General features: G+C 39.3%; 1 protein-coding gene across 2 annotated transcripts in view; it reads right to left on the bottom strand.

Annotated features, from left to right (window-relative positions):
- The window catches only part of GABRA2 (gamma-aminobutyric acid (GABA) A receptor, alpha 2), a 255,148-nt gene extending 242,539 nt beyond the window's left edge, over nt 1–12,609 (bottom strand). For both annotated transcript variants that reach the window (XM_006894170.1, XM_006894171.1), the window contains exons 1-2: nt 12,539–12,609; nt 10,043–10,155 (exon numbers count right to left, since the gene is read on the bottom strand). In XM_006894170.1, the coding sequence (XP_006894232.1) occupies nt 10,043–10,155; nt 12,539–12,609 (184 nt within the window). The remainder of the gene's footprint in view (nt 1–10,042; nt 10,156–12,538) is intronic.
- Nucleotides 12,610–14,279: the final 1,670 nt, after the last annotated feature.

Genomic DNA, 14,279 nt, shown 5'->3' with positions numbered 1-14,279 from the left:
ACGTGGCCAAAAGTGATCAGTCCTGGGAAAAGGACATCATGCTCAGAAGGATGGAGGGACAGAGGAGGAGAGGAAGACCCTGTACGAGATGGATTGATACAGCTTCTAGGGCAATGGAGTGTGTAGGAATTAATGAGATTGCCCCAAGACAGAGAAGGGTTCAGAGCTGCTGTACATAGGGTCACTATACATTGCAGGTGACTCAATGGCACCTAACAACAACACATTATATTGCCTTTTTTTTTTAACTTAAGCCTTTTGTTTAGAGTCTAGACAACCTCAGGGAGGGCCTCTGTATTTAAAGTTGCTTAATATTATATTTTGGAGGAACATTCTTCTAAGTGGTACAGCACTCTTCTGTCAATATGCTGTACTGAGGTAACCTGGAGTTGCTGTGATGCTGAACCTTGTGCCACTGAGATATCAAAATGTCATAACGTTTACCCATGGTGGACAGTGTTTGGTGGAGCTCCCAATTTAAGATAAGTTTGGAAGCAGGAGTGGCACCCACTTCCTAACAACATGCTCCAGAAATTCTATATCTTTGATAAATGTCAGTAATTATAGAAAGGCTTTAGGCCTTTTGTTCATAGGGTTGCTATGAATCGTGCTCTATTCAAAGACAATCAACAAGTTAGGTTAGTGGTCATGTTTTTGGTTTCTGTCCTATAAACGCTATGTTCTATAATTGCACATGGTGAAATTTTACTCCATAAATATGAATTTATAAAAGTTGAGACATGGCATGAAAATAATTATGACAAAAAATGCTAACTTTCTTTGGTTATTGGTTTTATTTTCAGAAATTTAAAAGGTACAAAGATATATTAAAAAATAGACTGACTATAGAAATATCTCCTTTTAACTAAAGTATGTGTTCTCCAAATTTAGCACTCATTAAAAGTCCAGGTTTTTGAAATTAAATAAAATTTTGAGTAGTGCCTACTACAGAAATAGTATCAAAGGCATCATTCTAATTTTAATTTATAAAATCATCATTCTAAGTTTAATTTATAAAACCTCGACTTCTAAAGAGTGATGTTATACAACAAATTCACCATTTTCTAGAGAATGACAAATTCATTCTATTTTCACTACCATTTCACAGGAGAAATAGTACTAAAAGTACTAAGCTTCTAATTTGTGGTATTACACAGAATCCAATGGCCTTAGATTAAAAAGCCAGCAACCTCCAAACAAACCAAAATGCCAAATACTTTCACGCTCATTTTACAAATAAAAAAATCAAGGCAATGAGAGGTTATATAAAATGCTAAAAGTTATAAAGTTAATACACGACTGTGACAGAAAGCAAATCCAAAGCTGTCGGTATCCAGAATCACTGGTCAGTCCTAAGCATTATTTGTATAATAATAATAAAAATAATTTTTTTTGTTAACAACTGATCCTTTATTGAAATAAAAATAAAATTTTGATGTCATATTTCCTAGAGTAAGTACTGGAAGAAATGAGATTTTTTTTTTCACTGTACCTTTTCCTATCAAATATATTGCTATAAATTTGAGAATCATAAACTCCATAGGACTATGTATTTCTCATAAACCTTACTGTAGTCTAAAGATTAAATCTACAAGCAAAGTAAGAAATTGACCCCCCAGATTCCAAGCCTAGGCTCTGACTTCATGATTTTCATGGGTTTAGAAATAAAGCTGCCTCAACGGTCACAATGGAAAACAACAGCACCGCGAAAATAAAAATAAATTCTATCTAGGCAGCCTACTTGTTATAGCTTCTCAAAGTACAATAAAGCATGATGCTCCCTCTAGACTTTTCAGACCGACTCCATAATTTAGCTACCAAATCTTGTCATTTCTAATAGTCACTGCTAAGTACTGTTGATGTGAATTGTCACAAATATATGAGGTCTAGCTACACATTACTTTTTTTTCCAATGACCCCATAAAATGAGTCCAAACCTCAAAAGGTGTTCCTTTTATTCAGCTAACAATTTGAAAGCTTCTTATGAAGTGTGCAAACTCGCAGACAGCCTGAGGTGTTAGCTCCAATGATTAAAAGGACAAAAGGAGAAACTAATTCAGTTTTATGAACTGTGGTTGATAAAATGCTATGGAAAATTCATCTCAAGTTTCCAGTCTCACAAAGAATGGGAACCAAAGTAGAGGAACAACTAACATTATTTGGGCACATTTTAAGTTGATGCATTTAGAGCATAAAGTCTCAAATGTATCTTGACTCTGGAAACCAATTCATAGCAATACTGTATGGGAACAAGTAAAACTATCTCATAAAGTTTCCAGGCATTCCTTACAGAAGAAGAATGCTTCTCTCTCCTGTAAAGTGACTGGTGAGTTCTAGCAGCATTTCCAACAGTGACTAAAGCAATGAACCACTGCATCACCAGGGTTCTTTCTAATAAGAGTAATGGTAACACATTACAAGAAGCATTACATTTCTAAAGAATTTTAATTTACTTAGACCACACAACGTCCTTGTGAGTACAAGTGTATTAAGTAGAACTCTTCCTTTTGTTTCACAGATGATAAATTACGTCACTCTGTTTCACTCTCTCATTGCCAGGAAATTAAGAACTAACTAATACTAACCCTCCACTGGGTTTCTGAGGGTGTAAACTGCAAAGGAGGAGATTGCCTATCTTTTTTTCTGCACTGATGGATTAGTGGCAAGGTCTCTGGGTTAGCAACAGAATTCCCCATTGACTAGGCCATCAGAGCTCCCTAAATTAAGTAACAGATGAGATTAAAACTCTTCCAAAATCATATATTTCTTTTAAGTCAGAATCATAGCTAACCTAAGTTATCGTAATAACCTAAGAGTTTGAATAATTGGTACAGTAATTATTTCAATGTGTCAAGAAGTCAGTTTTTACAATATGTCAATGAAAGTGACAGAAGGCCCTGGTGATAATCTAATGCCAATTAATCTATTGAATTTTGTGATGTAGTGGGTTTACTGTTCAAAGTGGCTTTGCTGGGCCACTGCCACTGACTTTGTCCATATGGCTGCATGGGACTCTGCAAATAGGGTATGTAGATTACTGAGAGATGATGAGCAAGAACACCCACAGTGCAACCAGTTTTGAACATGCCAGGCATGCCTCCTATACTTTCTTACCTACTTCCACAAGTTGGGATATAAACAACTCCACAAAGGGCCCACGCTGGGCTGCTATTTGGTCTTTTTAATCAGTTGCAGTGGTCACTCAGAATTTACAGAACCAAACACAAAATTGGGAGGTTGACAGCTTACAGGTCAGAGAAATCTTGCAACCAGCAAAACAGAAGAAGTGGACAATGTAGTGTAAGTCCTTTGGGGCCAGAGATTCCTGTGCAAGATGGACCAGAAGCAGTAGAGAACCAGAGACGAACACAAGACAGAGCAGACCTGGGACTACTAACCCCAAAGAGCTAGACTGTGAGTCTTTGCCCAAGCCTGCCGGAAGACTAGGTGAAAGAGATGCCATAAATGACAGGACCAAGAGAGCTTTAAACTCTGGTGGCAGAGTCCATGAGGAGTTGCACTACTAATCCAAAGGTAATGGCCCTCTATTAACAGTCCAAATTCACCATCACCTCTGAAGAAGGGAAAGATTAATCTCCCCCAGTGTGACTCAGAAACTCAAGAGAAGGTCAGCTACAAGCCAGTTCTGATTTGACAAAATTTAGTTGACTCTGAGTTGAAAAAAGCTTTGTAGCATTGACTGGAAGTCTCAAGGCAGCTCAAAGGCTTGTACACTTGAGTAAGTGTCCTGAGGAATAGTGTCCAGTTTCCAACCTAAATTGTAACCTGTTAACCTCCCTATTAAGTCTCACAATTTTGTGTTTGGTTCTTTAAGTTCTGTGTGGCCAATAGAACAGATTAACAGACCCAGTAGCAGCACATCATGGGCCGTAGGTGAGGCCACTGGTATCAGAATTGTTAGAAGTATGTTCAGGGAATATAGGGAGCATGCCTGGCATCTTGGAAATTGGCTTTGTACTGTGGATGTTCTTGATGGGACTGTTGACCCTACCGAGTGAGTTTTAAATTTTTTTTTACTATTAAAATAAGCCACCTCTGGTCTCCAGCTACCTTAACTGCAGACACATGGTCCTTGTAAATTATCATCAGCTGTGGGACCAGAATAAGATAGAGTGATTTCCACATTCAGCACCAAGACTTGAAGTGAGCAATGCTATGGCAGCAAGACCCTGGTGAGAGCGAGACCCAGGTGCTGGACAGACTGTAGCACTGCTGCAGACAAATGGTGGCATTGTATGACCTGAGGCTATCTGCATTTGTGCTGGCCACAGTTAAAGGTTTGGCTGTTCTTGCCGGATGTTTGAAGGAGCAGCTGACTATATCTGCTTTGATGCAAACCTTGCTGGATGATTTAATTATAACTACTCTGAAGCAAAACTTGCTGGACGATTTGGATTTGACTGCTGAACCGAAACCAAAGCCTAGACTTACTGAGGAATTGTGCCTTGGAACTCTGCCTTGGGCTAAAGCCTGGATTTGTTCTGAGTGGTATTCTTTGCCACCTCACTCTCCACCTTCCTTCCCTAAGAAACCCAATTATTAGTACCATAACTGTGAGTCTGCAAGTCAGCAATGAATAAACGAACCTCTTGCTGCTGGTGGGTCTATAGAGGTATGATAGGGATATTAGCTCTTTATCTGCTTTCTTTTCTGGGGTGGTGAGGGGGTGTGCGATTATTACTCCCTCTGGCCCTTTGAGAGAGACGTTCATGGTCCTGTTCCTCTATGTCCCATTTTCCCCTGTTTAGACACTCAGTCACCCCGATAGTGCCCCATTCTTTAGACAACATAAGGATAGGAGAAGCTGTGTAGTTATTTCTTTTTAACATAGTTGATTTTTTACAGAAGCTTTCTAAAACTTAAATTAAAAAAATAACATTTATGCAAGAACTATTTAATAGAGTGCTCAACTTCCAGATGCTCAGGATAATACATTAGTGAATTAAGCAACAAAGCAGGCAAGAAATCCATGACACCATAAAGTAAATGAGACCAAAACAAGCAATTCATTTGAGTAATAACTTATCTTGTACTTGAAAAGATAATAAAGCTAAGAATAAAAAAGGAAGTATGAAAGTATTTAAGAAGGATCAGAGTGCATTGTTGCACTATTGAGGCTAGACTCGATGCCGTTATTTTTAGGTTGGTTTGGGCAGAGTTCATTGAGAAGGTGAGCTATCTGGGGAAAGAGTGAAGCAAAAAAGTCCTAAAGAGTATCCTGGCTATCTTAGTGTGTACAAAGAACAGCAAGGAAGTTAATGTGGCTGACGCTGTGTCAAGAAGGGAGAAAGGTGTGGGTGCTCAGGTTGGGAAAAGGGGGAAGGAGACAGGTTATATGAGGCCTTAGGAAAATATGAATTTATTCTCCATGAAATATGGTGTCATTGCTCAAACAGGGTTTGAAGCAGTAGAAGTGATGTGATCTCACTTAAATTTTAAAGAGAGTGTATTATTAATTATTAAATAATTTAATATTTAATTTCCCAATGTATTGCATAATCTTTGGTATACACAGGAATCTCAATAATCTACCCTCAAAAAAAAAAAAAAAACACAAAAACCAAACTCACTGATACAGAGTTCATTCTGACACCTGGCAACCTGTGTGTTATTGAGTAAAACACGTCAGTGGAGTTTTCCAGACTATTAATTTTAGATACACAGATTGCCCAGCTAAATTATCAATCTTTTTTGCTAGCATGTGAGAACAAACTATCTTCACCACCAGTCACCTCCTTCACCAGCCACCTTTTTTAACAAGATACTAAGATTTCTATTTTCCTAAAGAAAATATCACAGCTCAGAGCTTCTAAGTAACTGGCTATGGGTAAGATAGAACCAAGGTTGATGACCATCAATTCTATCTCCACTCACGGTGACCTCATGTATGCCAAAAAGAATTGAGGGTTTTTCTCCTCAGGTTCCTCTAGGTAGGCTGGAATCTTGAGTTTTTCACCATCCAAGGTCAGTCTAAGATACAGTAAGTCAAAGTCAAGTAAAACTAGCATGTCTTTTCCTAACTCTTAATAAACAACTCTCTTCTTTTCTCTGTGCTCTCATTTATATTAAACTCATGAGATAAAAATATTGACACTAATTATCCAGATAATTTAATCAACAGAAATTCTCAGTCAACTATATTAAAATCAAACCAAACTCACTTTCCTCTTACTATTAATGTCTTACATGTTTCAACAGAAGTAAATGTCTTCGACTTTCTAGATGAAATGGCATCTGAAAATTCAAGATAAGAATTATGGAAGAATTATGGAATCATCATAATAGCTTAAATTTTAAGAATGTATTTGAGAGTTTGTCCAATTCTTTTTCTTAATTAGCAATTTCTGATTTTTACTCTCTACTACAAGCCCGTTTTGTTGTTGTTGTTATGTGCCGTCGAGTCGCTTGAGACTCATTGCTACCCTATTTACAACAGCCCTAAACTCTGCTCTGTCCTGTGCCAATCGCACTATCTCTGACACTCCCATCCTGATTATCCCAGTCACTGAATCAATCCACCTCATAGAGGGCCTTCCTCTCCTGCGCCATCCCTCCACCCTCCCAAGCATGATGTCCCTCTCGAAGGACCAGTCTCTCCTTACAACATGTCCAAAGTATGTTAGACGGAGCCCGTTAGGGGGCTAAATTCTCTTCCTACATCATCACACTCAATATTCATCAAGCACTGCAAAATAAACATTAGTAATTCCATTTTATAGATGACAAATATGGACATCAAAATGTTAACTCTTGACCGGCCACACAACTACCAAGAATCCTCCATAAATGACCACAGCCTAACACTAGATTCTCATCACGACAATGTCTGGCTGCTATGTGATGTTCAGCACGTCACCTAAATAGTCCTCACTAAAAGGTCATTCAAATATGAGTAGCCCCATTATACAGATGATTAACTTATCACAGAAAAGTTAATCAAGCCATCAACACTTCTTTTATGACTATGATATGCAAATCAATATTCACTTGCTAAGAGCACAGAGGATTTATGATACAATATGTAGCCTCACAGAGCTTACAATCTTGTTAAAGTAACAAGAGACTCATAAAAAAAAGGCAATAAATACTACCAGATAGCAAATAATTTAAGTACCAAATGAGACACTGAGCCAACAAATGCTAAAGGAATTCAGCAAAGAGACAAACCTCAATTACTTCAGTCAGGAAATAATATCACTAAAAAACAACCATGCTGAGGTGATCAGAAAAGATAAGGTTTAGATAAGCATAGAAGAGAAAAAGAAATAATTCCACATATGAACAAAGTAAGGAAAACTAAAAAGGCAGTTTACAAGAGGAGGAATCGTAACAAATTTATTGGTAAAATCAGAGAAACTGAAGAAAAAGTTGATTATTATATTGTTATAAGGCATCCTCAAGTGGTTCCAATTCAAAGCAATTGTATGTACAACAGAATGTACCACCCTCAAAATCACTGCTCTGTTTTAAGAGTCCACTCATTGTTCCAGCCTTTGGGGCAACCAATCTTACTGAAGTCTTGACCTTTGCTTTACCAAAGGGAAGAGATTGGAATCTAGAACTGCCAGCTTATGACACCTGCTCTGTGCAGAAAAATATTTACTTAAGCCTCCCAATAACCCTAAAAGGTGCTAAGACAGATGTAGTGTGGTCATTTTAAGCAAAAGAAAAACCACACAATACAGCCTTGTATGTATGGATGTAGGAGAAGTGCCTAGCTCCATCTATTTGGCTCTAAAGTCTCTGTCCCTTCTACTCCACCTGCCAAAGGCAATGGGGAGGCATGAAAGGTACCTGATCAAGAGAGCAGAGTTACATGAAAAGCCAGCGTGAGCCTAAAAGACGACGACTAATTCAACTGTGAGATTTTTAGATCATAATATATCCAATCATCTAGGTTCTCTGGTGGCCTAATCAAGAGGACCTGAGCTCCCAATCCAAAAGCACGGAGCTCAAATTCACTAGCTGCTCTGGAGAAAAAAGAAGAGCAATCTCCTCCCATGGGATTTACAGCCTCTGAAAACGGACAACCTAAAAATACCCAATAACCACAGGATAAGGGAAGGAAGGCAGTAAAAGAAGAAAGGTGACTCAGTCAACTGCATTATAAAAAAATAACAAGACAAATTAGACCTGACTTGAGTACTAACATTAAAAAATAAATAAACAAATAAAATGGTGTACAAGCTAATACAAAAGCCTTATGAGGAGATCAAGAATAAGGCATTTTTAAAAGGCAGCTATGCAACAAAAGTGTAAATACTCTTCTTAAAAATTTAGAGACAATGTATTTCAGCTCAAATATTTTATGACTTCTAGGCAGTGTATGGTTTATTTAAAAAGAAGAAAACCTATGGTTTAGGGAGGTCTGCATTAGACCAATTCACCTCTTAAACTACTACCACAAATTATGACAGACTTTTGCTTGAAAAGACTTTTTCTTTTATGTGCCTGGCACTGGCCCATTGCCACATATACTAACATAGATGATAATTCCATATTCACGCCCATTAAGCTTATTCTTTACTAAGGAGATATTCTTTCCCCTTTCCGTTCTCCTGTTATAAAAGTTTTGGTTGAGAAGTAACGTGTCATATTTGTGAACATTATTCCTCTGTGGGGCTTTTCTTTCAAAATGCTAAGTACCAATTTGCCACCAGGGATTCACATAAAAACCAAATAGTAATTAAACGAAATGTTACTCAACCACAGTTTGGAGTTCCTCTGAATTTTCTTGAACTCGTATGATCAAAACCAAACAATGCCAAAAAAATCCCCCAAAACCCAAAACCAACCCCAGAATTAAAAGCCAACTTAAACTGTGCAAGGAAAATGCTTACATAAATAATAATTCAATCAAAATCTTTTCAAACAACTTGATATTGTAGTGTTGTCAACTTAGTAATAGCCAAGCTAATGACATAACCCTTCATTAACATCAAGTATTGAACTAATTCACCTTAATTTGAATTAATTCTTAAACTGAACACCCGAATAAGTTTGAAGTACTCATCCAATAAATGTGTGTCAGTAAGTGTATGTGTGTGTAAATCTTTATACATAGCAGAGCAGAAGAGATGAGTAATAGTATTTTGACTCACATACCTTTTAGAAATTTCACACTTATCTACTTTACCTGGTATTCTTAGTACTTTCTAAGCTATGTTGGATAATTGAAATTTAACATCTTTGCCAAAACTCACCCCTTACCTTATCATTAAAAGATTTGCTTTTAAGTGCTAAAAATAAATATTTAGACATGAAAATGACACTCTCTAAAATATTTAAATCTATAGCAAATGTATATCTAAAAATGTCTTCTACAATTTAAAGAACAGCAAGTCTACACTGTATTTAGAAATATTACACGTGTGGAATGGAGTATCAGTTTACAATCCTGTTAAGTGTATTTGTTGAAATGCAGCACAGAGAGCTAATGCTCTAGTGTGTTTCTGGAAGCTGTAAATTGAACAGGAGAAGACTGCATGAAAGAAAATTTCCCATCTTTCTCTAGGAGAGCTGGTGGTGGATTCAAACCCCCAGAGAGATACTTCCCACTACAGCTCTCTATGGACTAGGTAATCAGAGGCCGTTTTTCATTTTTTATGCTCCTAATTTCTATAATTATCTGTACTAGCGTGAACACAGTACTTGCAAAACATGGTGAAAGTAATTCATGATACTACACATGTATATCAGCCCAATACTATCTGATATTAACACACTCAAGTTTGAAAAACTTACAGATACTACAAACAATTACTTTCAAAACTATTCTTGCAGGAAATCTGGACCAGGACCATATGACTTTAGGTATATTAGAAAAGAAAAGCTGAATGTATAATATATGTGTACTTGAAATGAATTACAGATGTGTGCTTCATGTACCTTACTTTCTATAGTTTTTAAAACATAATAGTAAAATCACATAGAGAATATATTAACTCAAAGCATAACTATTACCCTTCGACTCTTACAGGCATTATCTGGTGAGAGTTAAAAAATGTAAAATTATTTTCACCTCCTAGTCCTGGTCTAAGCCGATTATCGTAGCCATCCAGAAGTCTGTCAAGAATTCTCGTAAAGATGGTAATGTTATTTTTAGCTTCATCTTCGTGGTCAGCCAGCACCAACCTAAACAGATAATTTTACAAGCTGATAGATACATACATAAGCATATCTTGCAAACGCCAAACATATTCTTCCTTGCAATTCATTTTAAGTTATTCTATGCCCCATTTTCTTCCCCTTTCCCCCCCTTCTCTGAACCCAGTGTGTCTGTTGAGAAGGTAAATGTGCTGTTAAAAATGGGCGCAAAATATCAGAGAGTTTCATGTCAACATTTCTTCAGATTTCTACCACTGAGCATTCTATACACTCTACTCAGTTCTTTCCAAAATTCTTCTCTTTTTTAGAACAAAATGTAACTGTAGATTATAACATACAGACACAATCAGTGATGTTACTCTGACTTTAGAAAGGTACAATCATCAAAGGAGCTCATGAAACAATTCTTCAGTGATCTGAATATTAATTGGAAAATAAACTGCTTCCTTAGAGGTACAAAATTCCTCTATGTTCCCCATAATTGTGTTTTTCTCTCAAACCAAGATTATTTCCTTACTTTGGATATACCTCCACCCAATGGCCAAGTGCAATACAGACATCAGGGAAACTCCACTGGCCTTGCTCCAAGCTCAAGGGATGCCAGGGAAGTGGAGGTGGGCTCTGAATGGATCAGCAACAAACACACACTGTGGCAGGGAACCTTTGAGGGACAGCCCCTTCTGATAGGTCTCCAAGGAGAGAGATAAGAGGCTACATAAGGATTAAAATTTAGCTCCACTATGCTCCTGTGTAATAAATTTGAAGAAAGAATAAACTGTCTTAAAATACCCACATAAATGGTTAGGAACAGTGATGTTTGTCGTTTCTCCCATGATTTCTCTATCATAAAGCCTGATTTTTGTGACATCCAGCAATCTGATGCAGAAGAAACTGGATGTATAAAACTGAATGTCTTTTTTCACTGCCATTCTCCCCCAGAATGATTCAGAGATTTAAATTACTCTCCAAAAAGAATAATTATATAATACAATAATACAGTGACTTTAGCATTACTGGTCAAATACAGAACAGAAAACTAGTGGAGACAAATATGAGCAGCACAGGATTTTCACTGATTATTAATTTATCACGGCTTGTTCACTCCCTTCAAGTTCAAAGACTATGTGTGGTTGCAATTTGATCAAGGTGTATTGTGGAAACTACTGACAGAGCCTATTTGAGATAAGATGGTTATAGAAAGTGTATCTAAAAATGCTTCTGATGTATCAAAAAACTAGTAGCTAACTTGAAACAAACCCTGTTCTTAGGACAGAGAGAACATTTAAAAAAACACTGCTTTGCAGCTATTTTTTAAAAAATTATGTAAGTAAATTAGTTCACACCTTCAATTATCAAGTTTATATGTTGCCTACTTAATTACATTTTAAAGCCTATCACTAAGATGGTGATAAAGTTGCATGTAGATATTTTCACTCAAGACTGCTTTTTCTAAAATCACATCAGATTTCCCTTCTGAAGTGAAAAGACAAATACTAAAAAGTAGATCATTTCAAATTTAAAAAAGGAACGATTTCTTCTTCTTGGTACTTAAAAGGATATTTTCAAATCCTGATAAATATTTAGACAGGAAAAGTAAAAATTAAAAGTACATCAAGATATAATGAAGACTTAGTTTAAAAAACTTTAAAACTTCTAAACTATTCTTTTGAATATCATATACTAAAGGCATTAAACAAGTAGGATTCATTTAAAGTGTCATCATAAAAAATAAGATCCTGAACTACAAGTATGATCAAGTTACTGAAAGCCATGAAAATGAAGTGCCTGTTTGTAAAGCATAGAGAAAAGTAAATTAGTTATCTGTTTAAAAAGGTACTTTAATTACAGTAACTATTTTAGAAATAAATTATCTCTAAATCCATAATATTAAAAGTTAACTAATAAATTAAGCTTCTGATTGTTTGTGACTGTGAAGTAGTAGGCTACCTCCACCTAGAGGTTTAAGACTGACACATCATTTGGGGTTTTCTCGATTGACTAAAAGGGCCAAAATTATTTGAGAGAAAGAGAAAAAAGGACAAGAGAGTGTTAACATTCACTCAGTCATTTTATCTTTTCTGTTTGGATCCAGGGAAAACCATTGGCTTCCTCACTAAATTTTGTTGTAATCATAAGACCAATAACTATTTAAAGGACAACACCCAAAGGGTATTCTTTCAGTGGAATTTTTCAGGTTTTGTTGAGAAAATGTTTTATTTAAAAACAAGTAGCAATGAACTTTTTTATAGGCTATGCCACTTCTTACTTCAGTCTTCTGGTACAGTCATTTTCATTAGAAATAATTATTCAAAATAACCCAGATTCTCAAAAGCCACCCCTCCGCTGAAGGCATTCAAGAAACAGAGGCTGACCCTGAAGCAGAAGGCTCAAATACAATAAAATGTCTCACCTGGCTGGGTCCCACACCAAGAAAACCAGAAGCAGCAACTGCATATTGTAAAAGGCCCATTTCCTCTTCATTCCTGTTCTTTTTTTTGGAAGTCTGAGGGGCGGGGAGAGAAACAAAAGATATTTCAAATTACATTTAGTCCCCTCCATTCGCTTAACCCTAAAATTGTTATTCAAAGGCGAACAGGAGTTAAAGCTATGAAGATTACTCCAGTCGAGTGAGTGGAGAGAACGATGGCTGGGGGAGGAGAGGTACAGGGTTTGGGTTTTTTTTTTCTTTTTTGACAGCAAGATGAGCAAATATTCAGACTTAGCTTTACTAAGAACTTCCCCCAGCCCCACGAGGAGCAAACACTGTTGTGTGCACACACATAACAACCCCAGGGGCCCTAAGCGTATAGGAAAAGGAGAAGGAAATGGGGTGTAAGGGGGAAACTGGGAAAGGGGAGGAGAAATAGGCACTTCGTGACACAACCCTCCCTGCCAAGACCACCCCCGCAATCACAAGGGGATGGGCGAGAAACGGGGCAGTCAGCTCACTTTCGCAATTACCCTTTTCTTTACACTCACCTGCAGTCCTCACTCCCTCCGAAATTAAATAAAAGCATCTCCCTTCCTGCCCATCCACACTTGCTCAAGCCCACGTCTCAGGGCGAGCCGGATCAGATCAACTGCTGCGAAACGACGCGTCTGACAGCAGTTCAGGAGTCCACTGCCACAATGCGAGGAGGAGGAGCGCGAGGCTCCAGGATCAAACACCAGCCGGGCAGGCGACGGGGGCCAGCCCGGTGTGCAAAGTTGAAGACTATAAAAGAGCGAGGCGAACCAGGCGCCAGGGGAGAGTCTCTGATCCGGCTGTAGTTGCAAATACGCTTGGGGGGGGGGGGGGAATGAGTATGGAAATGACTGTTTTAAATGGGCTCTTGAGAACAGGGGGGCATCCAGAGCCTCCCGCGAGGTTGCCAGAAAGCCACGGAGAGTGGGGTGGAGGAGACATGCACGGGGAGAAGGGAAATGGTCTCCGTGTCGGGACCCACGCGTGCCACCCTACCTGAAGCAGTAAGCCGAATTCGGTGTTTTCTTCCCTTTGCCCTAATCTGATGAGATGGGGAAACTTGAGAGGAGACAGAGAAAGAGACTGACTGCCGCAGCTGCCGCGGAGCTAGCGGGGAGCGCTGGGCTGGGCGCGAGCCAGCGCGGAGCGCAGAGAGAGGCAGCGGCGTGAGGAGTAGAAGGAGGCGAAGGCGTCCGTAGTGGCGGTAATGGGCGGAGGAGGAGGAGGAAGAAGGAAGGGAGGGGGAGCGACGGCCGGAGCAGGCGGGGCGGCGGGCTTGGGGGGAGGAAAACGCGGGCGGTGGCGCGGTGTGCGCAGGCGGTGGCGGGCACGAGCTCCGCGTTGGGAAGAGGAGGAGGAGCCTGGCCGGCGAGGCGAGCTAATGAGGTTCCCCGAGAACGCCCGGGGCTCCCACCTCTGACCCCGGGAGAACGCCCGGGGCCCCCACCTCTGACCCCGGGAGGTGTCCGCCGCCCGCTGGGCACCTGCACCCGCGCAGCCCCGAGCGGCGGCGGGCGCCCAGAGCGCAGATCCCCGCATCCACGCCGCGCCGGAGGAGCGCAGCCCACGCGCCGCTGCCGGGCTCCCCCGAGGTTCCTGGCGGGCTGCCGCGGGGTGTCCGTCAGGAGCCGGGAATGCTGCGGGTGTGTGCGGCCTTAGCTCCTGGGTGCGGCGCCCCGTCGCCTGC

Source organism: Elephantulus edwardii, unplaced genomic scaffold (assembly GCF_000299155.1).
Source record: "Elephantulus edwardii isolate Elephantulus edwardi_28Jun2011 unplaced genomic scaffold, EleEdw1.0 scaffold00137, whole genome shotgun sequence".
In the NCBI taxonomy this organism is placed as follows: domain Eukaryota; kingdom Metazoa; phylum Chordata; class Mammalia; order Macroscelidea; family Macroscelididae; genus Elephantulus; species Elephantulus edwardii.
Note: the sequence above shows the minus strand (reverse complement) of the source record. Positions and strands in the feature narration are given on the sequence as shown.